The sequence below is a fragment of the Lissotriton helveticus genome, chromosome 3_1, assembly GCF_964261635.1.
Source record: "Lissotriton helveticus chromosome 3_1, aLisHel1.1, whole genome shotgun sequence".
NCBI classification, from domain to species: domain Eukaryota; kingdom Metazoa; phylum Chordata; class Amphibia; order Caudata; family Salamandridae; genus Lissotriton; species Lissotriton helveticus.
In genome coordinates this window covers 1,110,155,748-1,110,181,884 of record NC_136061.1, presented here as the reverse complement: position 1 = coordinate 1,110,181,884, position 26,137 = coordinate 1,110,155,748, and the positions used below count along the sequence as shown (strand labels likewise).

The 26,137-nt window shown below is 47.6% G+C and overlaps 1 protein-coding gene across 3 annotated transcripts in view; it reads right to left on the bottom strand.

The window, feature by feature from the left end:
* The window catches only part of ACVR1C (activin A receptor type 1C), a 675,408-nt gene that overhangs the window by 328,347 nt on the left and 320,924 nt on the right, over positions 1–26,137 (bottom strand). Inside the window, exon 2 of one of the 3 annotated variants that reach the window (XM_078681709.1) lies at positions 24,422–24,661. The exons of the other annotated variants lie outside the window; for them this stretch is intronic. Coding sequence (XP_078537835.1) covers positions 24,422–24,661 — 240 coding nt within the window. The remainder of the gene's footprint in view (positions 1–24,421; positions 24,662–26,137) is intronic. 3 annotated transcript variants of the gene reach the window in all.

Below are 26,137 nucleotides of genomic sequence, written 5' to 3'. Positions count from 1 at the left end.
CATGTATCCCAGTCCGCCCTCTCACCCCGGCCTCAGACAAGAGAAGCAGAAGCAAGCTTTCATGGCAGATCTCAAGCCCCCGTTCTCCTCAACCAACCTCCTGTGCCATCATTACAGCCACTGACATCTTTATTGCATCCTGAGCAGCCAAGCAGGTGAGCCCCTACAAATCATCTTCAAATCATCTTTAAGAGTGGAAATACCGGAAAAACACTCTTGGGAAGTGTGTTAGTGTCTCTTACCTATCCTCATCATCCCCCTGCTGGGCAAGTCCTTGACTGGGAGGTAACCAATCAATCAATCAGGGGTTTATAAAGCGCGCTACTCACCCGTGAGCGTCTCAAGGCGCTAGGGGGGAGGAGGGCAGCTCCGGCTCATTCGAAGAGCAAGGTCTTGAGGTCCTTCCTAAAAGTGTGTGGGTTAGGGGGGCATGTGATGTGTGATGTTGGATGGAAGCTCGTTCCAGGTCTTGGCTGCAGTGTAGGAGAAGGCCCTTCCTCCAGCTCTGCTTCTGCCAGGGCGAGGTCGGCGGATCGGAGGTTCCTTTTGAGTGCGTGGAAGGAGACTCTCTCGTTGAGGTATTTGTGTCCAATAATGTGGAGGGACTTGTAGGTGTGGGTGAGGAGCTTGGAAGTTATTCTTTTTCTCTGCGGCGAGCCAGTGTAAGTCTTGAAGGTGTTGAGTCATGTGCTCGTGCATTGGAGTCCCAAGACGAGTCTGGCTGCAGCATTCTGGATGGTTTGAAGCTTGTGTAGAAGGGTCCTGTTGATGCCGGCATAGAGGGCGTTTTCGTAGTCCAGTCTGCTGGTTATGAGTGCGTGGATGACGGTTATTATGTGCTTGGTGGGTATCCATTTGAAGGTCTTTCGGAGGCAGGTGAAACTGGTGGAGGCAAAGGCTTTGATCTGGCGGGTCATGGTGAGGGAGGAGTCAAGGATGATGCAGAGGTTCCGAGCGTGGTCTGTTGGGGTGGGGGGACCCCGTGGGCAGAGGGCCACCAAGTGTCATCCCAGGCAGAGGTCGAGGGTCCCAGGATGAGGACCTCAGTTTTCTCTGAGTTGAGCTTCAGGCAGCTATCCTTCATCCAGGCAGCGACGTTCCTCATTCCTTCCTGGAAGTTGAGTTGGTGTCTTCGGGGTCCTTTGTGAGGGAGAGGATGCGCTGGGTGTCATCAGCGAACGATACTATGCTGAGCCCATGCTGTCTGACGTTTGCGGCCAGGGGAACCAGGTAGATGTTGAAGAGAGTGGGGCTGAACAACGATCCCTGTGGTACTCCGCAGTTGATCTCCGTGGGTTCGGAGAGGAAGTGGTGAGTCTGATCCTCTGAGTTCTGCTGGAGAGAAAAGAGCGGATCCAGTTGAGGGCGGTCCCTTGTATCCCGGCATTGTCCAGTCTAGCTGCGAGGGTGTGGTGTGAGACGGTGTCGAAACCCGCGGAGCGGACTAGTAGGATGAGGGCTGTGGTGTGTCCCTGGTCGAGAAGCATGCGGATGTCATTAGTGGCGGCAAGGAGGTCGGTCTCGGTGCTGTGGTTGCAGCGGAATCCACACTGGGAGGCGTGTAGGATGGAGTTCTGTTCGATGAATGGGGTCAATTGAGCATTTACGAGTCTTTCAGTGACTTTGGTGGTAAAAAGGACCAGAGAGATGGGCCGGTAGTTCTTCAGGTCCGGTAGTTCTTCGTAAGTAGGGGCTTGACTTCTGCACGCTTTCAGTCCTCAGGGAAGATGCCGGATTGGAGGGAGGCATTGAATGATGGTCCGGCCGAGTTCAGGGTAGATGGTGGTGGTGACCCTGTGGTAGATGTGTGGTGGGCAGGGGTCCGTGGGGGCTCCTGATTGGGTTTTCATCATGGTCGTGGTGATGAGTTCCACCATAGCGGGAGTCCGGGTGGGGATGGTTGGCTCTTAGTCAGCGGAAGGGGAGGGGGTGGTGAACGGTGTCTGGTCGCTGAGGAAGTCGTAGAAGGCCTTGATTTTCAGATTGAAATAGGAGCTGAGCTTGTTGCAGAGTTCCTGGGATAGTGTGACGTCTGTGGCCTTGCTGGGGGAGGTTGGTGAATTGCTGTATGATGTTGAAGAGTTCTTTGGCATTGGTTGCGTTGGTGTCTATTTTTATTTTTTTATTTTTTTTATTGTTTTATAGAGCTCAAACTTGACCCGTTAGGGTATTAGAGTGCTTTACAGGGGATCATAGCAGAGTACAATAGGCAAAGAATCACATTAAGGGTAGAGGACACGTATTTACAGTTTACATTTAAGTTACTCAAGATAAGGTCCCAGATTTCTTGATGAGGTAGCTCAGTTCTCCTAAGGGAGGTGCTAGTCGGTAGTTGGTCAGGTCTCTGTGTTGGTAGGAGGCAGCATTTAGGACAAGAATTTACCCATAAGGAAGGTTTTGGCCTCCTTTTTGAAACGTGCCAGAGAAGGGATTCTTCTGATGGCGGGCGGGAGAAAGTTCATATTTTTGGAGTGGCTCCAAAGCAAGCCTGGTTAAAAGTTTTTTTTTTCCGGAACCATGCAGGTTGGAGTCAGAGGTCTCTGGCAGACCGTGAGTTTCTGATTCCTCTGGATACCGCAAGTTTCTGTGCGAGATAAGCAGGGGAGTTTGAGTATAAAGCATTGTGTGTGATGAAAGCCAGTTTGAGTTGCATTCTGGCCTCGAAGGGAAGCCAGTTCAAAGCTTTCAGATGTGGAGAGATATGGCCAAATGTTTTTCAGCTTGTAAGAGGTCTGGCGGCAGTATTAAGCCAGGCTTTTAAGGGTGCAAGGGAGATCTTGGTTAAACCTGCGAGAGTAGAACAGCCATATTCAAGTCTGGAGATTACTAGTGCTTGGATTCTCTTTTTTGGTCAGCAGTGTCAGGGAAGGGCTTCAGTTTCCTGAGGTAGCTCAAGTGGAATCTGGCTGATTAGGCAATCGAGTTGATGTGGTCTCCCATGTTCAAATTGCAGTCAAGGGTTATTCCCAGAGATTTTGCTGAGTCTCCGATGGTCGCTGGGCAATTTAAAGCTGTGATAGCCTTGATCCATATCTGCATCTTGGGATTGGTTTTTGGAGGGGAAATTAGCATTGAGTTTAAGTTGCTTGGAGGTGAGCCAATGGACGGTTGATTTCAGGGCCTCATTCAGGGAGAGAATCTCCTCGGGAGACGAGGCTTTGATGTAGAGCTGAGTGTCGTCAGCATACATATGGTAGGAAATATTCGCTGTGCATAGTACTTTGGTAAGTGGTTCAAGGTAAATGTTGAAGAGGGTAGGGGACAGGGTTGATCCTTGAGGGACTTTGACCTTGACCGGAGAGGGAGCAGATAGGTTGCCGTTGATTAGGAATCACTGCGATCAGTTTTGGAGGAAGGATCTAAACCATTCTAGAACAGAGCCATCCAAATCCATCCTGAGTTTGAGACGTTCGATTAGCTTTTAGTTTTGACCATGTCGAAGGCCGAGGATAGATCTAGGATGATTGGAAGGCACGTTTTCCCTTGGTCCAGGGCTTGGAGGGCATCATCAACGATGTGGAGCATGGTTGTTTCAATACTGTGCCCAGGCCTGAATCCAGATTGGGAGTCATCGAGAAGGTGGAAGTTGTTGATGTACTGACTTAGTTGCTGTTGTACACACTTCTCCAATACTGGCTAAGAAGGAGATGTTGGAAATAGGTCTGAAATTGTCAGGGATAGCTGGATCCAGCGGTGGCTTTTTCAAACTGGGGAGGACTTGGCCGGCTTTCAGAGAGTCAGGAATGGAACCCTGCTGGAGCGAGGCATTATTTATTACAGTCCAGTTAGGAATAATGGATTGGATGACGGCGGCTAGGCAGCTGGAGGGGAGCGGGTTGTTGAAATGGTTATTCAGGTATAGGGACAATAGGATTTTAGAGACGGAGTCTTCACCAAGGAGGTTGAAGTCAGTCCAGGGTGCTTGATTTTTAGGTGAAGTCTGTGGGGCATCGCAGGAGGAGGGGGAAGGCCAGGAAGGGATAGAAAGTATGTGGGGGCACTATGTTCATATCCTAAAGCTGTGGTTGTTCAGGTCTTCTGTGGGTTTCCCGCTTTGCCATTTTTTCTCGAGGCATCTGCAGGTGCGCCTGGCAGCTTGGAGTTCGGTGGTGACCAGGCAGCCTTCAGGGGGCGTTGTTTGGCAGGGTAGCGATCTTGTCGTCGCATTTGGAGATCCAGCTGTGAAATTCTTTGGCCCCGGCGTTGGCGTTGGTCGTGGAGATGGGAGGGTCTAGGAGGAGGGTGCTGTTGTGGTGCTCCTCCGTGATTTTGCTCCAGTTCCTTCGTGGCAGGCAGGGGTCCGGATTGGGTGTGGTGGTGGTGTTGATGGTGAAGTGACGCAGTGGTGGTCCGTCCAGGGGGGTTGTGGCTGAAGTAGACGTTTGACCCTCCTGCAAAGATGGGGTCGAGGGTGTGTCCTTCTCTGTGCTTGGAGGTGTTGATGAGCTGCTTCAGTCTGAGGTTGGAGGGGTTGTCGAGGAGGACGGCGGAGTCGGGGTCGCTGTGGTTGTAGAGGTGGAAGTTTAGGTCTCCGAGTGGGATGTAGTACATGGAAGTGAAGGCATGGGGTTCGACGAGGTCCATGATTGCTGTAGTGGCCAGGGAGCAGGGTCCTGGGGGTCTGTAGGTGAGAGTGCTGCATAGCGTGGGCCTGGGGGAGGTCTGGATCTGGAAGTGGAGGTGTTCTGTGTTGGAGTGGGGGTCACTTGTGCTGGAGGTGGAGAGTTGGAGGGAGGTCTTGTGTGGGATGGCGAGTCCTCCTCCTGGGTGGTGTGGGCAGTCCTTCCATTGGATCTTGTATCCATAGGGAATTGCAGTGGGGATGTTCGGAGCGGAGGTGGCGTTGGTCCAGGTTTCCGTGAAGAAGGTGACGTCAGGCATAAGGGTGTCAGTCAGGTCCCAGATCTCTATGGCATGTCTGTGGAGGAAGCGCACATTGAGGAGGATCCATGTCAGTAGTTCGGTGGTGCGGGCATCTCATGGGCCTGCGGTGGGCGAAGGGGTGCTGTAGATGGTGCAGGAACGTTGGCAGTGTCTGCATAAGAATGGTCCATGGCTGGTGTGTGGTGAGGCACTCTGGCAATCCGGGTGTCTTCTGGGATCAAGAGCGAGGAGGTTGGCAGTGTCATATCGGCAGAGTCCTGGGGAGTCAGGGTTCCTAGCACTGGCCGCGGTCGGGTCGTGGATGGGCGCAGACGGGCAAGTCTTAGATGTGCCTTCGGCGCGCCAGTGGCGCGACTGCGCAGCGGTTGGCGTTATGTAGGGGAGGGCAGGAACGCTGAGCTGGGAGGAGGGAAATGGACGAGGGCAGGGAGCATGGGGCTGTGTGTCAGCAGCGGTGGGAACAGGGAGGAGGGAACGGCGAGGGGATGAGAGAGGGGCAGTAGATGAAAAACAAACAGTGCAATACAGTGAGCAAAAAGACAGAGAAATCGTGACACAATCAAGCAGTTACACAATAAATGGCACAGAGAAACAAGACTATGATAAGACGCAGAAGGTCAGCAATTACTGCGTATCAGCATGCAGGGCAGACAGCAACCTAGAACACCCAGGCTGGGGGCTCAGCGGTGACGTCGGAGCGAAGGAGCTGCCGGGAGGAGTACAGGCCTGTGACCGAGGTCAAGGTCTTACTCAAGGTAAGGCAGTGCTACCCATACCCCTCCACATAATTATTAGCAAGTGTCCAATTAACAGAATTCCTAACACTCCAAACACTATTAGGATTTAGCTACTAAAGACCAAAAAAGGTATGGCATCATGACCAAAAGGAAAGCCATGCCCCATACAAAAGTAAACAAAACTTACAGTAGACTCCCCTTTGCCACCCTTGGTCCCCCCTCTTCAGGAGTTTAAGCTTGACTCTAGCCCAATTAACAAGCTAAGAAATGGAGGGGCAGAGGAGCACAGTCAAGAAGGCACAACAACTGCCCTACAAAAGCTCACATTGTCAGACTCAAAAATCGCCATGGTTTGTCTAGCATGATCACTAAGAGGATCCATGTCCAAGGAGTTCAATCATCAACATCAGAGCGGATAAATGAATACGTTTCAAAGGTCCCCCCTCAAACAACCTTACTAACTGACCTCACTAGGTTCAAGGGTGGTATAAAAGTCATCAACGCTCTCACATAGTGAAGGACAAATGGGGCAGATGGATACTGTGCTAAAATCTCCTAGGTCAAATTCCTGCCCAGGGCTACAAAGGGAGTTCCAGTGTAGTGAGGAGACTCTTACATCTGACCCTTCACTGGGAACATTGAGAATTGCGCTGGCGAGAGCAATAACGTATGGAGACAACTACTTCCCAAATCAGCCTGGCACAGACAACCAGGGACTATAACGAGAAGCTCCACCTAGTAGACAGTGCCTCTGCAAGATAGTGATTGTGCAAGTGCATAACAGTGCAACTACCTCTCTGTCCACCGCGTTGTCGCAGACTAGGCCCCCCGAAACAGAGTTACTAAAAAACACTCCTGAGCCAACTCCACTCACTCTCCCTCAAACGAGACTAGGAGGGAAAGCAAATCCGATCAGGAACTGGGAAATCTATTGGACCACTTCTTGCCACACTGGAAGCCCAAATTGATTCCCAAATTGAAGCTTTGGTGGCACAAACTCCAGCACACAGACCTGAGTATAGAAACAGATCCAGTAGTCCAACACAATTAGGGGCACCAAGTTCCCACTTCACAAGGTCTTCCCCACCCGGCTTCCCTGTCCTCTAGCAGCATTAAACAAGACACGATAGCCTGGTCTCTTCTATGGCAATCGCAAAATATCGAGCTTCAGATTGACTTAATTCTATTGATTGCCTCAAGTTTAGTGGACCTGGGACCCAGACTAAGCACTCTGGAAAATTATTTTGGGCAGGCAGGAGCCGACGGACCCTGCTCGTGTACCTCACTGATCGATAAACTAAACTCCCTCCCTGACATAGTATGGACACCAGTGGATAGCATCAAGAAAGCGACCGCTGGCCCCAGGGAAACAGACAGCTGCATTGCAGCTGATTAGAACCACCACAGCTAAAATAGTGGATTCCAACAACAAACCTTACCTGGCTGTTCCAACATCGGCTCCATCAGGGATTGAGCAGGAGCCACAATGTTAAAAAAATAGCCCACTTGCACCTCTAGCATCACAGTGGACTCGCTCTCCCCTGTTCTGACTGAAGGGAGTGGAGCATATAAAGCAGTAGCAGTTCTGGCCTCCTTAAATGGTCCTGAATACAAACCAGCAATAATAGACCAAGGGTACAATACGGCTCGGGAAACAACATTCAGTACCTAGGCCTCACTGGCCATATTGACGCCCAAACCTGTCCACATGTCAACAATGGAACACAAGAAATCCAGGGAGACACATGTACCCTGTATCACGCATCAGAAACAAAGGACAACAATGCTCCCCACGATACAGTAGGGGAGTGACTGCAAACTGAAATCACTCCCAAGTGCTCAAATGAAATCACAGGGGCAACATACGGGGTCCATGGGGCACTGCGGCAAATGCCTACCGGGCAGGTGCCTTGGGCTCCAACACCAATAAGTGGACCGAGGGCAGAAATGGCTGAAACTAGGATTAGTGGCCGAGCGGTTGACTGCTAACTGCCTCCGACTTAATTCCAACAAGTCGGAGGTTTTGGTGGTCGGCAGAGACCATGGTCTGTGGAGTGACCTCTGGTGGCCAGTTAACCTGGGCACGCCCCCTCCCCCCAAGCAAGTGGTTAAGAACCTGAGGGTTTGGTTGGACTCATCTTTAAACTATCAAGTTCAAACCAAAAAAGTGGCAGGTAATTGTTTCGGACTTTTACGGGGGCTTAGGCCGCTGATGGCCCTCTTTGATGCCTCTATACGTCAGGTTATTATCCAAGCTATGGTCCTGTCCAGACTGGATTACTCGTGCTCTCTCTATTTGGGGGCCAATAAAGCAGAGGTTCAGAGGCTGCAAAGGGTACAGAATGCTGCAGTCAGAACACTTCTAGGTCTGCGCAAGTTCTGCCCTGTGTCCAGTGCCATTCGCCACCTCCATTGGCCAGGCGCATTGAGTTCAAGGCTCTGTGTATCTCTTTCAAGGCCTTGAAATAGGCCACCCCGCCTATCTTGGCTAATCTCCTCTCACTGTATGTTCCTGCTTGTTCCCTCCGGTCAGAGGGTCAACATTTGGTAGTGGTCCCCCGGATCCGTAGAGTGCGGGCTGGTGGTTGCTCTTTTCGCTATAGAGCTGCCGCACTCTGGAACACACTACCTGTGCAGATTTGTGGCTTAGAGAACTACCTGGAATTTAGGAAGGCCATCAAGACTCTGCTCTTCCCCACTAACTAGCTGGTGTTACTCTGCAATCTGTCAGTCTTTCCTTCCAGCGCCGGGGCGCCCTTTTGCTGGGGCAGCTGTCGCGCTATATAAAACACCTTTACATAACATAACATAACATTAACACAATCTTTAGTGTCACTGACCCACTTAACAAACCATCCTTCATTAAGGGTCTTGAAGGTTACAACCTAAATATCTATCACCCTCATGTCCCCTCACCCAGTGACCCAGTTTAAAGGAGCATACAAGAAGAGCCGAAAGGCAACACAGAACACCTCCACTTAATCAGTTGACCTACCCCACACCCAAAGAGAGCAGAATGTATGCCAACCAGCCACAATCAACATCAAGACTCTCTGTCCAATGATTGGAGGGAAAGTAGGACGATAATCAGCTGTAATCAACAACAAGACCAATTGTCAAGCTACTGGGGACAAAGTGCTCCAACAAGCAAGTCCTTATCAGACCACTCAAGCCACCTTCAAGGTGCACACAGACTGCCTTTCTTCCAACACCAACAGGCATTGAAGCCCCTTATCCTCTGATCAGCGGAAGGCACACAAGCAGACACCATGGACTTCTATGAGTTTGGCCAAAGTAATCACTGTAAAGTTCAACTCAGATTCCTAAAAAAGGAACCTCGGATGCTACAATAACCACATGGCAAAGCACTGATCTCAGAGAAGCTATTCTGAGGGAATCAATGAACTTTGAGGAGTGGGATATTGAGCATTTGAAATTTTAACCATCCAAATATCCCCATGTGTTAGTGCAACGGGAGCCCACTTGGCTGCACAAAAGCATCCTGAGAGGGGCGTTGGGTGCCACATACGATAGGCTCCCAAATGCTTCTAAAGCTGCTAACTCATTAGAAGTATCAGGTGCACACAGCCGAAGAAATGTTAGATAAAAGACAAGAAGCAGTGACAACGATGGGTGGAATCAGTTGGGGAAATTCCACAGGGGCCCCTAAGAGGATTATTCCTAGCCACCAAGATCCAGGCCGTCCTCAACCCCAGATGTCCACGACGGAGCCCAAGATCTTAATCACGTTGAGGTCGATTCTGCCAAGCAAAGCAGCAGTGGCTTTCCTGAATAAAAGGGATATCATTTGCTTACAGGGAACCTGGGCGCTCACTCCAACAATCCTACATGGCTTTTACGAGTTCTTTAGGTCAGCAAATCGCACAAACTTAATAGGGCGGCCCTCTGGAGGTCTCTCAATCTTCATCAAGCAAACCGGCAACATCTGAGTCGTGCCCCTCAACCAATATTCTCAAGCTTTCCAAGCGGCAACAATCTCAGGGTTTACAGTTCTTCATAAAATGACTCCCCTGCTGCTGATAAACTGCTACTATAATGTGCAGAAAGTAGCAAAACAGAGAACAACTGATGACTTCTGCAGATGCCTTGAAGCTATTCTTCTGGACCACGCCTAACATGAAGTCATGCTTATAGGTGACTTCAACATAAGGGACTTGGGAAATGCAAGCATCTTCTCCTGTAAAGCTAAGGAATGGGAAAAAATAAACGATCTGCTGGAAACCTTCAAATTAATCTCTGCAGAACAAGCTCTTGAGTCTCAAGCCTCCTACCTTCAGTTCCCATCCACCACTTTCAAAGAAATGTCAGCAATTGACAACTCTTTTCTGTCTGAATCTCTAGCGAACTATCTCAGCAACTTTGAGATTCTCAGCAGGTGCGAAAGTGATCATAATCCCCTGACTTCACCCTTGAACCTAGAATCTCCCATTGCACCCAAATACTAAGCAGCTGGCTCCTTTACATAGGTTGAAGCAACAAAACTAGTCAGGCGGATTAAATGGAGGCCTGTAGACACCTCAATGGTTTTTAAGTGGCTTTGCAAGGTAACTAAGGTTTAAACCAACAGCGTTCAGGGTGTCACACAAAACAGATTGAGCAGACTGACCTCTGAGATTATGAATTCTCTACAAGCTACTGGGGGCTGCAAGAATCCCCCAATAGAAACAGGGAAGGAGCAGACCAACCAACAGTGCAGCAAGGGTAATATTACTTCACAAAGAATATTAAGATGGTCCTTGCACATCCACAAATGCACTTCTACCATCAAAACTGCAATGGCCATCAGTAAACTGCACAAAGAACATAAAAACCAGTATGTGGGATATAAAGATAGCCTTAAATGAAAAGGAATGATGAAAGATGCACCAAATGCTTCAGCAAAGAAGCCTCGCCCACTTCTCTAATTACATTAGCAGATTAAAAGCTTCAAATTCAACTAGGGAAATTGGAGTCCAGGAAAGAGCCTAGGTTGTTCATATCACAGCACACATTCCATTTACAACGCAAGTCACTGCAACAACATATGTAAGGTAAAGCAGTGTTGGATTCCAACACTTTCCCTACTGTCGCTGGGACTTGAGTTGGATGGGAAAATGTTACTATTCCAAAGTCCAGTGCCCCTCTAAGGCAAGTTGTTGTAACAACTTGTGTTGCAAATGGAACACGTGGTTCAGACGCATTTGTTAAATCACCCGTATTGTTAAGGAACGCATGGGAAAGGAAAGCGTGGTTGTGTCATACAACCTTCATGCTAGAGTCTTCAAATGTACTTCTGAAGAATAGGCAAGGGTTCTAATGCTATTAAACCAAGATTTCCTCTCTGCCCATGTCCCAGATACATGGAGGGGCTCCATCGTGTGACCTATATTCAAGAAATGAGATCAAACAAAGCCATCTATCTACCGTCTGATAGTCTTGTTGGGTTTAGAAGCTGAAGTATACACCAGTCTGCTACTTAAACATCTAGAGGCCTGGGTTCTGGACAACGATGTTATTCCATTTTTAAGAAACGCTTTTGAGCAGCAGCATCAATCATAGATAACATCACCACACTTGCTGTCCTAAGTCACCAATCAGCCCAAAGAAAAGAGCTACCACTTCTCTGCTGTTTTATCGATGACAGTGCTGCCTTTAACAAGGTCGATCATCCCACAATCTAAAGGAAATTAACCATGTGGGGTATTCCCCTCAAATCTCCAAGGGGCATAGTCTCTCTTTACTTAGAAACATGAGTGCGCATAAGTAAAGGGCCACACACTGTCACCTCCAAACTTCCCATCCAAGAAGGAATGAAGCAAGGCTGAATCCTCGCTCCACTGCTCTTCAATCTATCTATACAGCAGATCTGGACAGAGCCTTGGCAAACAGCGGTCTGTCCCATGCACGACAAGGCCAGTCGACTCTACACATCCTACAATATGCAGCGATATGGTAATAATGGACCACACCAAAGTGGGCATACAGCGAGCAGTGAGTAGCTCTTAAAAACGTAATGAAAAGAACTATCTCACAATCAAACAGGACAATACCAAAGTCGTGGTGTTCTGCAGCCACAAGAAACGACTTTCCTGGCATGTGGGGGCCATGACCATTAAAACAGCATCGAAAAACAACTAGTTGGGGGCTCGGTTTTCAGAGACCTCCACTTCGGCTCACTAAAAAAGAAAGCAGCAAACCGTTACATACGGGCTCGCCTGCTTCAATAAGAAATGACAAGAGTTTCTGTTGCTCCATTCTTAAAAATCTTAGAAGCGTGCCTCCTCCCAGCACTACACTATGGGTACCAGGCTTTTCCTGGGGCCTGTGCTCTGAGTCTAGAACATGAGCAGTGTTCAGGTCTGAAAAAAAGCACTTCAAGTGCCCAGGCATCTTAGTAGGGCCAGAACCCGTCTTGAATTCAGCCTAACAAACCAAATGCTAACCTGTGAGGCTGACATCCTGAAATACTATATATGTATACTGAAAGCGCCAGCAAACTCACTTAAGACCTGTCTGAAAGTCATCTTCGTTAGCCCAGGGAATCCATGGGATCATAACTACAGAAAGCAATTACATCTTTCCAAATCGAAGCACCTTCATTAACGTCCAACACCATCTCTTTCCCGACCAGGAAGAAGGCAATCAACAGGCAGCTATGCTCAGCCTCATTTCAGCAAGACATTGCTTCCCTAAACTCCTCAGACATTTTATTCCCTCTCAATACCTCCTATCTGACAGGGAGACCCCAGCCATACCTCTCAGAAGCCATCAATTGCCAAGTGTTTAGAGACATTATGTGCATGCGACTCCTTGGTCTTCCAATAGCAGACTTCAATCCACCATGGGTCAACCCAGGAAAGAAGGGGGCATGCAGACTGTGTAATTTTAACCGAGAATATGGCTACATCTCCTGTGCTGCGGCACCTCTCTTGATGCCGCTAGAAGGTCCTTGCTGAAACCAATGACTCTCAACCCATCAATTACACTCAAAAGCTCATAACTGACCCCTGTATTTTGAAACCCAAAAATGTCTAATCACTCGGCAAATGGTATGCAGGCTATTTTAAACAGCTTGTCTTTTTTTGCTAGCTAGCTAGGCCGAGACCACTATCCTCACCACTGCACTTTAATCATTTTTGCCACTGGGGTTACGTCTCTGTTTCTAGATAATGACAAGATCATTAGTTTACCCACACGCATCAGGCACTTTTTCGTTACTGTTTTAGAAGGCTGAAAATATGGGGAAAATGTATTCGGCCATGGCACCTACTGTCCATAGCAATTTTTTGTACATGAAGCATTACAATTAACACTCGACCAAATCCGTATCTTTCTGCCGCCCAAATAACTGATAAGAAGTCCCCTATTAATATACACTTTAGCACATATGCAATCCCTCACCAAAAGATTTGCACATGTTTTGTCGCAGTTTTAGATTGCCATCTGTATTAATGCTGTTGTTAAACGAATGTTAATTTACCTGCTCAGCAATAGGCACACTGCAGTTTCAATAGATTCCCTTCATCATATCCTTCTTTTCTGGGGTGAGCTACTGGATAAGAATTACTGAGCTTTTTAAAAATTATTTCAACACTGAACACATGTTTATGTTACACTGCATTGTAGATCAGCCTATGGTCTTTTATGAAATTGTGTATTTAATATGTTTCAAACGATTGTAATGATTTTAATTAATCAAACAATAAAATTAACTCAGACTCAGGTGGCCACCCCAGCCCAGAAGAGACACATTGGCCACTGATGTCATCTCTGGGTGTGGAAGGGAGAGTGGTCTACCGCTGACCCAATTGCAGTCTAATAACCACTATTGCAGATCCTTTGCAGCCTGCTCCAAAACCTGAACATTGTCATAGAACTTCCTTTGATGTTGGGGCACTGAGACTTCAGATCCCACTAGAGAGCCAGCATATGCCACCTGGCATCCTCAACCAGCAGGATGCAGGAGGCCATTAGTCCCAGTAAACTCATACTCAACCTCACTGAAATCCAGGTTAGAGGCTGAAAGATCAGAATTATTGCCTTATTGTCCTGGACTCTATTTCCCAGGGGAAAGGCATGAAAATAACCCCACAGATGACAGTAGATTTGCTGAAGTCTGGAGGTGGTTGATGATTGCCTTAGGCGTGCCTGCCTTCAACAGCCAGTCGCTGAGGTAGAAGAACACTGGCAGCCTGACCTCGAAAGATGTTCTGCCATCACCACCATCACTTTCAAGAACAATTTAGGGGCAATGCTGAGATTAAAGGGGAGAACAGCAAACTGAAAATGCTCCTATCTAACCACAAACTGCCGGTAATGTCTATGGTTGGCAGGACGGGTATATGGAAATAGGGGTCCTGTAGGTTCAACACTATCATCCAGTCTCCACGATCTAGGACAGACAAGCCCTGCGCCAATTTCTTCTATTTTGAATAGATTGGAGACTTCAGTTTTTTTATAGCATTAGGGTGTAGCAGGAATACATCCTACTTCTGGTGCAGGCACCCTCTCAATTGCCCCTTTGACTAAAAGGGCCTGCATTTACTGCTGCAAAACAGAAAGATGGTCCTTCGTCAGTCACTGGGGAGAAGGCAGAAGGTACGATTGTGTGGAAAGATAGGGGAGGACAAAGCCCTTCTAAAAAATTCCAGGACCCAACTATCTGATGTTATGGCTACCAACGTGGCAAAAATCAGCCGATCCTTCCCCCAACCGCCTGACCGTGCGCCACTAAGGTTATGATAAAGGGGTTTGTGGATGGGTTTGCAGGGAGGTAGTGGACTGAGCGGCCCAATGACCTTGGCTGTGGGTGCAGATGGCTACTGCAAAAACAACAGTTGATGGACAGAATGCAGAACAATGTCATACATTCACCCCAGTACAGAGATCTGGGCCTAAATCCATCGTTTTTTTGCTCACCATGCCATTCCAGTTTGAACCCAGCCATATGCAAATCAGTCTTGACCCTGTGCCCCATGGGAACAGTCCAGCCCGAACTGCCAAGCCAGGTCCTCCCTTTACTGGAAACAAGCATCCAAGGACCGGATTAATCCATCGTTTTGTTGCTCACCATGTCATTCCAGTTTGAACCCAGCCATTGGCAAATCAGTCCTGACCGTGTGCCCCATGGGAACAGTCCAGCCCAAACTGCCAAGCAAGGTCCTCCCTGGACTGGAAACAAGCATCCAAGGACCGGTTTCGGGCTTTCAGCCCTCATCCGCCTGGATAGCTTGATTCCAGTGGCATGGAGAGCACGGGACTCACGTCTGAGCATACCCGTACCACTCGGGGTGACAAATGCAAAACCAACAGTTGATGAACAGAATGCAGAACAATGTCATACGTTCACCCCAGTACAAAGATCTGGGCCTAATTCCATTGTTTTTTTGCTCACCATGCCATTCCAGTTTGAACCCTGCCATATGCAAATCAGTCTTGACCCTGTGCCCCATGGGAACAGTCCAGCCTGAACTGCCAAGCCAGGTCCTCCCTGGACTGAAAACAAGCATCCAAGAACCGGTTTCGGGCTTTCAGCCCTCATCAGCCTGGATAGCATGATTCCAGTGGCATGGAGAGCACAGGACTCACGTCTGAGCATACCCGTCCCACTCGGGGTGACAAATGCAAAAACAACGGTTGATGGACAGAATGCAGAACAATGTCATACTTTCACCCCAGTACAGAGATCTGGGCCTAACTACATCGTTTTTTGCTCACCATGCCATTTCAGTTTGAACCAAGCCATTGGCAAATCAGTCTTAACCCTGTGCCCCATGGGAACAGTCCAGCCCGAACTGCCAAGCCAGGTCCTCCCTGGACTGGAAACAAGCGTCCAAGGACCGGTTTCAGGCTTTCAGCCCTCATCCGCCTGGATAGCTTGATTCCAGTGGCATGGAGAGCACGGGCCTCACGTCTGAGCATACCCGTCCCACTCGGGGTGACAAATGCAAAAACAACAGTTGATGGACAGAATGCAGAACAATGTTATACATTCACCCCAGTACAGAGATCTGGGCCTAAATCCATCGTTTTTTTGCTCACCATGCCATTTCAGTTTGAACCCAGCCATTGGCAAATCAGTCTTGACTCTGTGCCTCATGGGAACAGTCCAGCCCGAACTGCCAAGCCAGGTCTGCCCTGGACTGGAAACAAGCAACCAAGGACCGGTCTCGGGCTTTCGGCTCTCATCCGCCTGGATAGCTTGATTCCAGTGGTATGGGGAGCACGGGACTCACGTCTGAGCATACCCGTCCCACTCGCGGTGACAAATGCAAAAACAGCTGTTGATGGACAGAATGCAGAACAATGTCATACATTCACCCCAGTACAGAGATCTGGGCCTAATTCCATTGTTTTTTTGCTCACCATGCCATTCCAGTTTGAACCCAGCCATATGCAAATCAGTCTTGACACTGTGCCCCATGGGAACAGTCCAGCCGGAACTGCCAAGCCAGGTCCCCCCTGGACTGGAAGCAAGCATCCAAGGACCGGTTTCGGGCTTTCAGCCCTCATCAGCCTGGATAGCTTGATTCCAGTGGCATGGAGAGCACAGGACTCACGTCTGAGCATACCCATCCCACTCGGGGTGACATCACGGAATGAAACTGCTGAGCATCATTCTGGGGATGGATTGGCTGGCTGTATGGGGTACCTCTGCAGAAACTGTGAAAGGTAGGGCTGATGAGGCTAGTGAAATGGAGCATATAAGTCCAAGGAAACTACCTTAGCCCTGCTCTCCTTGAGCTGCTTGGGAGTGGAGTCTGCCTTGTCCCTAAACAGGGGATTCTCATCAAATGACTTGTTCATGATGGATGACTGGGCATCACCTGAAAAAACGGTGAACTAAAGCCAGGTCTGGCGGCGAATGCAACACTGGTACCGATGGCCAGCCTGATGGAATCTGTGGTGTCCAAACCACAAAGAATCATGCACTTGGCTGCATCTCAGCCATTCTGAATTGCTTGGGGAAAGAACATTTGGAGATCTTCAGTGGCATCTGGGAGGAGTTGAGCCTCGAATCCCAAAGGGCATGGGAAAAGGGCCCCAGCAGTCAGCTGGCATTCTCAGACCTGGGCGCCAAGCTGGTAGATGAAACTACTCGTTTACAAAAGGTTTCAAAAAGTTTGGACTCTTTGTCCGGGGGAGTAGCTGGGAACGCTTTGGGATTGTTTCTACTTGCAGACACTTGACCACCAAACTCTCAGGGAAGGGGTACTGAGATAGGAAGACAGAATCGCCAGATACAGGGCGATGGTATCATGCAACCGGTGTTTGGAAGGTTGTCCAGAGCAGGTTTAGTCTTTGACACTAATAAGATGTCTGATAAGGCCTTGTTAAACGGCAGGGTGGGCTCAGAAAATGTTTACTCCAGCTGAAGAACTTTCATCAGCACGTTAGTGTTGACCTCCAAGTTGGTGAGCTTGAGCTCAACACATTCACGCACCCTATCCATTACTATGGCATCTTAAGCAGATCCTCTGTGACTGGTCCAGGTGGTGGGAGGAGGCCTGTTTCAGAAGAGAAATTGAGATCAGTAGCCTCCTGCATGTCTTCATACCATTTGGTTTCATGATAGAGCTTGAGCAAACTCATCACCAGCATCATATTCATCGACCGAGTCCGTACCTAAAAGAAAATATAAGGTGTGGTAATGTCCTGAGATGGTGGTATAGCAAACAGAGGAAGCAGTGCCTCCACTGCCTTGTTAAATGGCAGGATTGGCTCAGAAAATGTTTGGTCCAGCTGAAGAGCTTATGTCAATATGTTAGTGTTGACCTCCAAGTTGGTGAGCTGGAGGTCAACACTTTCTGCCACATTATCCATTACTATGGCGTCGTAAGGAGATCCTCTGTGACTGGTCCTGGTGGTGAGAGGGAGCCTGTTTCAGAAGAGCAATTGAGATCAGTAGCCTCCTGCATGTCATCATACCAATTGGGTTCATGATAGGGCTTGAGTAAACTCATCACCAGCATCATATTCATCATCTGAGTCTGTACAAAAAAGAGAATATGAGGTGAGGGGCTCCGTGAGGGGAAAGGACTGAGTCTGCACCACACGCCGAGGGACTGCGAGGACCAGCAGTCTCCCTGCTCCACAGCTGCTGCCTCTTCCCTCGGCGTTCCCGCCCCCCCGCCTGGACATTACATCAACCTATCGCGGCCCCCGCTCCGTGGGTGCCGCTCACAGCGTGCTGCTGACCGGGAGGACGACGTGGAATTTGTGCGCTCTGCTAGCGCTTCTGATTTTGTGTGGGGCTCCGTGAGGGGAAAGGACTGAGTCTGCACCACACGCCGAGGGACTGCGAGGACCAGCAGTCTCCCTGCTCCACAGCTGCTGCCTCTTCCCTCGGCGTTCCCGCCGCCCCGCCTGGACATTACATCAACCTATCGCGGCGCCCGCTCCACGGGTGCCGCTCACAGCGTGCTGCTGACCGGGAGGACGCTGATTTTGTGTGGGGCTCCGTGAGGGGAAAGGACTGAGTCTGCACCACACGCCGAGGGACTGCGAGGACCAGCAGTCTCCCTGTTCCACAGCTGCTGCCTCTTCCCTCGGCGTTCCAGCCCCCCCGCCTGGACATTACATCAACCTATCGCGGCCCCCGCTCCGCGGGTGCCGCTCACTGCGTGCTGCTGACCGGGAGGACGCTGATTTTGTGTGGGGCTCCGTGAGGGGAAAGGACTGAGTCTGCACCACACGCCGAGGGACTGCGAGGACCAGCCGTCTCCCTGCTCCACAGCTGCTGCCTCTTCCCTCTGCGTTCCCGCCCCCCCGCCTGGACATTACATCAACCTATCGCGGGCCCCGCTCCACCGGTGCCGCTCACAGCGTGCTGTTGACCGGGAGGACGCTGATTTAGTGTGGGGCTCCGTGAGGGGAAAGGACTGAGTCTGCACCACACGCCGACGGACTGCGAGGACCAGCAGTCTCCCTGCTCCACAGCTGCTGCCTCTTCCCTCGGCGTTCCCGCCCCCACCGCCTGTAGTGTATAAATCTAGCTCAAAATCCCGCAACGCGGGACGCGCGCGGGACATAGCCCGGGGCGAAGCCCGGGCAAAGGGCGGGCCCTTTCCGGCCCTCAAAGGCCGGATAAGGACGGGACGGGCCACCCCCCTTTCGGCTGACATATTGAAGGTATACCAGCCACAAGGTAAAGACCCCCTCTAATTGTTCCGTTTCCACATTTGTGGATCCCTGCATACTTTACGGCCTTATTGCCTAATCCCACCATGACTTCCAAGGGGGACCATACAACCAGAGAGGCTGGCACTGGGCAAACGTATACTTTGTTGGATGAGTTAAACCTTCTATGCAAAACCAAATATGCCCCACTGGAAACTCCACCCATGACCAAAAGCGCTAGTACACCTTCAGATATGGCTACTCTTTTAGATCCCCTCATATTATCAAACAAATCCCGCAGCACGAACACGCAAAGTATTGAACTCCCCCAGGTCCAATCTGTGAAAAGGAAACATAACGATGTTAATCAAGGTGGAAATTATCCCATAACCCTAAAACGGTGCCGTACTCCATCCTCTGCTAATTCTCCAATGATCCCACCGATTGCTGAGGTTCCTGAAGCTATAACACCCCCTCCCCTCTTGCACATACTACCCCTCATCGAACAAATGGTTAGTGCTATGATAGCCCCACTGTTAGAAAAAATTACCATGTTAGGGGATAGGCTTTCTGGGATAGAGAAAGCCATTAAGTCAAACTCGCTGGTTGATAAATGCAGTGACGCATCTAATTGCCCTAAGACACCTCCTATCCACTTAGGTTTAAAATCACCTGTGCAGGAAAAAATCCGTCAAATGCAACTTGCGGGCCCTAGCACTCCAGGGCAAAAAAGAGTTAAACACCCCGTAAAAGCTTCTTTTCCCCATCCTACCGCACCTAGAGTAGGCCTAAATAAAGTTAATTCTATCCATTTACCCCCGGAAGCTGCCCCATACGTGTGCATCCTTGCGGGTGTACCTGCCCTTCCATCTGGCAAAATTGAGAGACAACATGACTTACTTAATAAAACCAAATTCTGGCTGTCCAAACATAGGCCACTGCCCCGTAACTTATACGGAGCAATAAGGAGCGTTAGAAGGGTGGGTTGGTTGGGCTCTCTTCCCAAAGATGTTGCCGGGGACCTGGTACTTGTGCGATTCAGAGATCGAAATATTGTCCCTTACTTGAAAACTTGGCCCCCTCAAGTAAGAGATGGCTCAATATCATTATGGGATCTACATGATTTCTACCCCATAAACCCGTGTTTCCCTCCCTGAATATCTGGACATGTAACGATGATCAACTATGAATTCCAACGATTAATTATAAATTTTTCTGATATTGCCTTAAGCCGGGTCTGGAAAAGAACTTTTATGTCTGGGACCCTATTTTACTGTACTTTGGTCTCTCAAAATGTATCTTAATAATTGGATTGTAAATTGTATTTATTGTGAACTTTTATGGTTTTTTATTTTCAAAAACCGAATAAAGTATTTGACTGACTGAGAATATGAGGTGTGTTGTTGTCCTTGTGATGATGGTGGAGCAAGTGGCGCCTCGACAGCTATTGGGTGCGGTGCTGGGCAAGGTCAGACCTGCACCATTTCTGAGTCAAGCAGAGCTATTGGAATGTTCTCGCCCAGCATAGATCGAATTGGTATTGGCATCTTAGGGACTGGTGTGGATGCAGTGCTGGAGACTGTGTCAGGACTGGGGCTAGAGGCTAGAGGAGAGACTCAGGAGGGTCCAACTAGCTCTGATAGGTGTATCCACTGGTGGCACTGCAAGGTGAAGGGCCTCTCAGGCCCTTGGATACCAAACACACACCAGAAGGAGTTGCTAAAGCACCAAGGAGCCAGATCATTGTTTGCTGGAACTCTTTGATCTGTTGTCAGGTGGCTGTCAGCCCCAGAAACTCAGTTTGTGCCGGAACCAGTTGTGGGATCTGACTCCAAGACTGTGAACAAGATGCATGGTGCTGCCCCCACACCTGCTCAGGTGAATGCAAGCAGGGAGCTGGGACCACATCCTGCTTAGATTGTAATGCTTATTTTAGCCTTACTGGTCAATTTGGATTGCGATGAAGCCTGGACTCATGAGCAGCTTCAGCAGCTCCTGGAGTGGGAACGGGGCCGGAACCAAATCTTGGACTCCAACAGAGACTTAAGCGTTGTCTTGGCAAGGAGTCTTCTTATTCTTGCCAATGTAAAGTTTCACCTCACAGTCTCGGGTGGCCTTCTGATCCATCGAAGCACAGTTATTGCAGGCCATGGAGTCTCTGCTTGACACCAGGCACCACAGGCACACCTAATGGAGATCTGTAACAAACATTTGCTTTCAACAGTCCCTTCAGGGCCTAAACCTGTCTTTTTAGAAAAAGACATCACATGCACACTGTAGAATTTAGTAGAACATATCCAGTTCAAGTGTCTCTGAGATACTAGAGGTCCTCAGAGTCTACTATATTAGGTGCTGAAAGAAAGTAACTGGCACCAGCATGTGTGAGTTGCACCTACATAGCCTCCACGTGTCATTTCCGGAGTAGGGTGGCGTTGGAACAGAGCCACATGGCACCACTGTCCGTCATGCAGAGATGCTGCTGAAATATTTTCGAATCCAGTCTGACACCTGGGGAATATTCAAAAGGTGAGGAATCTGTGGCTAAAAGATTACTTTTGTATTTTTTCATTGTACTAGAACTAGAGACACACAGTGAAGAGTTTTGCATTAAACGCCGTCGGCATGGCGCTACGCTCTGTTTATTTAAAACAGACGCACTAAACAGTATACTCAATATCAGTAAGAATTCAGTTTTTACATGACTAGATTTTTTTATGTACACATGTACAGGGGATCACGCAGCAATAAGAAGAGTTTTTACGTGTGATTTAGCTCTAATATCTATTCTACACTTTCACACTGTTCATATGAGCAGCTTCCATTTTCCATTACAATGAACTTGTTCAGTTTATATGTTTTACATTAACCTGTTTGGGGTAAAACCTGTGTTATGAGTAAATGTTTGTTATTATGATTTATAATGTACGCCTTGTAAAGCATGCAGTTACTACTTTGGGGTATAGACGATGCACATAAGCCTTTGTTGACTGTCTTGGGTAATTCAGTGAGATATAGGGGCACATGCATCATTCATAGATTTTGCGATTCTTAATTTGCGAAAATTACCGAATCGCAAATTAAGAATTGCAAAATGCTATGCATCATTTTTTTGGCTATTGATTTGGGATTCGGTAAAAATCGCAATTTTTAGCGAATCGCAAATAAATAGCGAATTCCTAAGTGCATTTTCGCAAATCCCATTGATTCCTATGGGCCAAAAGGCCCATAGGAGTCAATGGGAAGGCATTTACAAATTCGCAATTTGTTGATGCATTCCAAGGGTGCAGGGGGGGTCCAAAGGCCCCCCCCCTGCACCCCTGAATTGCATTTGAGAGTGCATGTTTCACACACACATGTCCTAAGGACATGTGTGTCTGTAACATGACAGTTTAAAAAATGCATTTTTTTGCTTTTTGACAGATTTTCGCAAATTAACATTTGCACTTCCTATTTCATAATTCACATTTTTTTTTAAATGATGCATTGCATTTAAGGAATCATTTAAGGAATCACACAAATGCGATTCCTTAAATGCAATCGCATTTTTAAGAAATGCAAAAAAAATTCTGAAAAAGTGTTTGATGCATCCCAAAAACGTATTTAGGAAGTGCAAAAGGCCGAATTTACCTATTTGCACCGTTTGCACTTCCTAAATAGGTTGATGCATGTGCCCCTATGTGTTTAATGGAGGAGATTTCAAATGAGCATGACCAAGTTCAATAAATCAATCAGGGGTTTAGACAGCACACTACTCACCCGTAAGGGTCTCAAAGCACTGGGGGGTAGGGGATTTTGGGCAGTTTTAAGGTCATCCGAAGAGCTAGGTCTGGTGGTCTTTTCTGAAGGTTTGCAGTGTAGGTCTTCCTCTGATGCTGAGGGGGAGTTTATTCCAGGTCTTGGCCACGATATAGGAGCAGGATTTGCCTCCCGTTCTGGCTCTATGGATGCAGGGGATTTCAGCCAGGGCTAGATCAGTGGAGCCAAGGTTTCTCTTTGGGGCGTGGAAGGAGATTCTTCCGTTGAGATATTGAGGTCCGGTGTTGTGGAGGGCTTTGTAGGGATGGGTGAGCTGCTTGATGGTCACTCTTATTTTGACGGGGAGCCAGTGGAGATCTCAGATGTGCTGAGTGATGTGGTCATGTTGAGGGATGCTGAGGATGAGTTTGGATGTGGCGTTCTGGATGGGCTGGAGTTTGTTGAAGGAGAGAGTTGTTGATTTCGGCATAGAGGGTGTTTCTGTAGTCCAGTCTGCTGGTGATGAGTGTGTGGGTGATGGTCTTCCTGAATTCAGGGGGTCCTTTTGAGTGTCTTGTGGAGTAGGCAGAGGGTGTTAAGTATGTTGAGGATACGGCGTTGAGCTGTCTTTTCATGGTGAGAGAGGAGTCAAGTATCATCCCGAGGCATGGTCTGTGGGAATAGGAGATTTTCTGAGGGCAGTAGCCATCAGGTGTCGTCCCACGCAATGGGGGTGTATCCGAGGATGAGGACTTCTGTTTTCTCCGAGTTGAGCTTCAGGCAGCTGCTGCTCATTCAGGATGCGACGTCCCTTGTTCCTTCTGGGAAACTGTGCCTGGTGATGTCAAGTTCCTTGGTGAGGGAGAGGACAAGCTGGGTGTCGTAGGATACTATGCTGAGTCCATGTTTTCTAACAATGGTTGCGAGGTAGGCCATGTCGATATTGAAGAACGTGGGGCTGAGGAAGGATCTTTGGGTACTTTGCATCTGATCTCTGTGGGTTCAGAGAGGAAGGACAGGAGTCTTATTCTATGAGTTTTGCCAGAGAGGAAGGAGCAGATCCAGTTCAGTTAGGTTAACTCATCAATCATACGGGATTAGATCATGATATTTAATGGCGTAAATATTGAGATATATAATACTAATGGATTATGTTTGAACATTTTGTTTCTTTCATTCTGTAGCATAAATGTACCTCCTAATGAAGGACACTTATGTCCGAAATGCATTGAGGATTTGATCAAATGAATGGATTGTCTACATTTAATTCATAATGAAGAGTCAATAATTAAGGAAAGATTACAGTGAATACTTGACAGAAAGAAATTCTGAATATTGTTTGATTTTTTGATTAATTAAATTGGTGAATTGATCATATTCGACCCCAAAGGGTTGCCAGGGGGACACTTTACCAGTTCTGGTCAATACATCATTGGGAACCATTCTTCATTTTCCTGTGCATTGCATGGCTGACAGGGCCAAGGAAAATTAAGGATGGTTGCCCTGCCCTAAATAGGATAGAATGACCGGCACTGACACCTGGAAGTCCTGTGACAGATAGACCACTTTGTCAGCGGTGTACACTTGCGGAGCTAGCAGAGTCTCTGCCAGGGTAAACCAGGAGTTTCCTCCATCTCATGATTGGGCAGAGGAGCCGCAAGTTTAATGGGTAGAAGAGACGGCTATATACATCCTTCCTCCCACTTGGCCAAAATCTAAATCAGGCCATTAGTCATTTCCACTCGTATGCTGAAGATATTCGGCTCACTTTGAATACCTAGTCGCTGTATCTCACTGTCAGTGTTGTTCACAGATGAAGCATCTACTAGAAAGCTCAAACTATACAGTTGTGGTACTTGTTTACTGGTGCATTTCATGAGGAATCCCATGCATTATAATTGAACATGCATATAGAAATATTTGTATTTACAGAACTTCATACATACCGGATCCAGATCCAGATGCAGACATATCACAGAAGAGCTCTTTTAGAGCTTTCCCTGTATTGGATATGTTGTACTCGGATAGCAGCTCTTCAGAATGTTGTTGATTTGCCTTTTTGTACTTGGAGTGGCGTCCATGGCAAACACAAATCATTAGCATCGATGCTACAGATGCAACACAAATTAGCACAGTCACTACAACTGTCAGCTCAACAGGTCCCCAGTGTATTGTGTTTGGAGAAGCTGCAGATTAAAAGATAATAACTGAGTTAATACAAAGCTTTAATTCTGTGCATTTTATCAATGTCAACATGCATGTATAATTGTATTCGTTTTACACTTCTCAAGCTTTTCTGCATCGGTCCTAGAAAAAACAAATGAATATGGAAGTAGGTGCCGGTGGCATAAAAACTCATGTGAGTGATGGTAGAGCAGTGACTGATTTGTGAAGCCAAGGGCATCTTTCCACTGAGGGAAGTAGTCTGAAGGTTTTAATGGAAAAGCATGTTCTTGGGTCGAGGTTAACAAAGTAAATGTTTGAATGAACAAATCTGGGATGGCCATACCGGATTGTGATGATTTATAGTGATATTTAGTGCAAGTACTTCAGATTAGAAGGACAGTGAGCGGTGGAGAATAAGATGCAATATACATGGTGGTAGCAGCAGATGGTCCTAAGCTGAAGTGGAATTCTGAAATAGGACTCTGAAAAGGATTCTGCTTTGAACTACTACCCAGCTTGACTTTTATCAACAAATGTCATTGTTAATTTAAGAGTGTACAAATGGCAAAGTTAATACTTTAGTATAGTTAAAACGTTTAGAGGGATCTAAGAGAAGACTACAGTAGTGTTCAAACATTATGTTGGTGAGTTGTGAATACAGCCTTGCCATAAATACAGAGGAATATTTCTTATACAAGTCGAGTCAGATTTAAGGGGAAAACATATTATGATTACAAGGAAAATCTTATAAAGTAGTAGATCTCAAAACGCTTTGGCTGAGATATGTGTGATGCTCCTAGGATAATCTAGAGCCAGGTAGCTATGCTTTGGTAGTCCTCAGCATGTAGGTGATAAAGTAGAATTATGTATTTCCCACAGTAAAGTGAAGTGAAAAAAGAGGGAGACTTCTGAGATGCCCACAGGGTGAAAGGTGGAAATAGAGGCTACATAACATCACAATATGACAATATGACAATAACATAATTGACACGCGATTGAATGCAATAATAAAATCCTAATCGTGCAAAATGTTTTGGAAAATCATGCACACCAAAGGATGATTTCACCATGTTTTTTTCTCTTGGGACTGAATGAATAAATGATTTAATTAATGTATAGAATAGTTTTATAACACAAAAAATACCTGGATCGTTGTTAGCACGAAGACAGACTAAGAAATGCCGGACTAGTGTCTCACAAAATCTCCACAAGGGAGAGATCCCTTTTAGAAAAAAACAAATGGCTGGTATCTCATGAACTGGCATGAACGGTATATTTGTTAGAAGTAACAGCGCTAGGCTTCCACACAGAAAGTAAAAGAATGTTAATCAATAGCAAAAGTTAATAATAACAATGTGTCTCGTTCAAGCAGTTCAAACAAACAGCAGTTCAGTAGGAGTGAAATTGAATTTCCATGTGGACAATTAATTACTTGATTAGAGATCCACCCTATTATAAATAAGTAATATGTTTAGTAAACCATTTTTATGAATCCT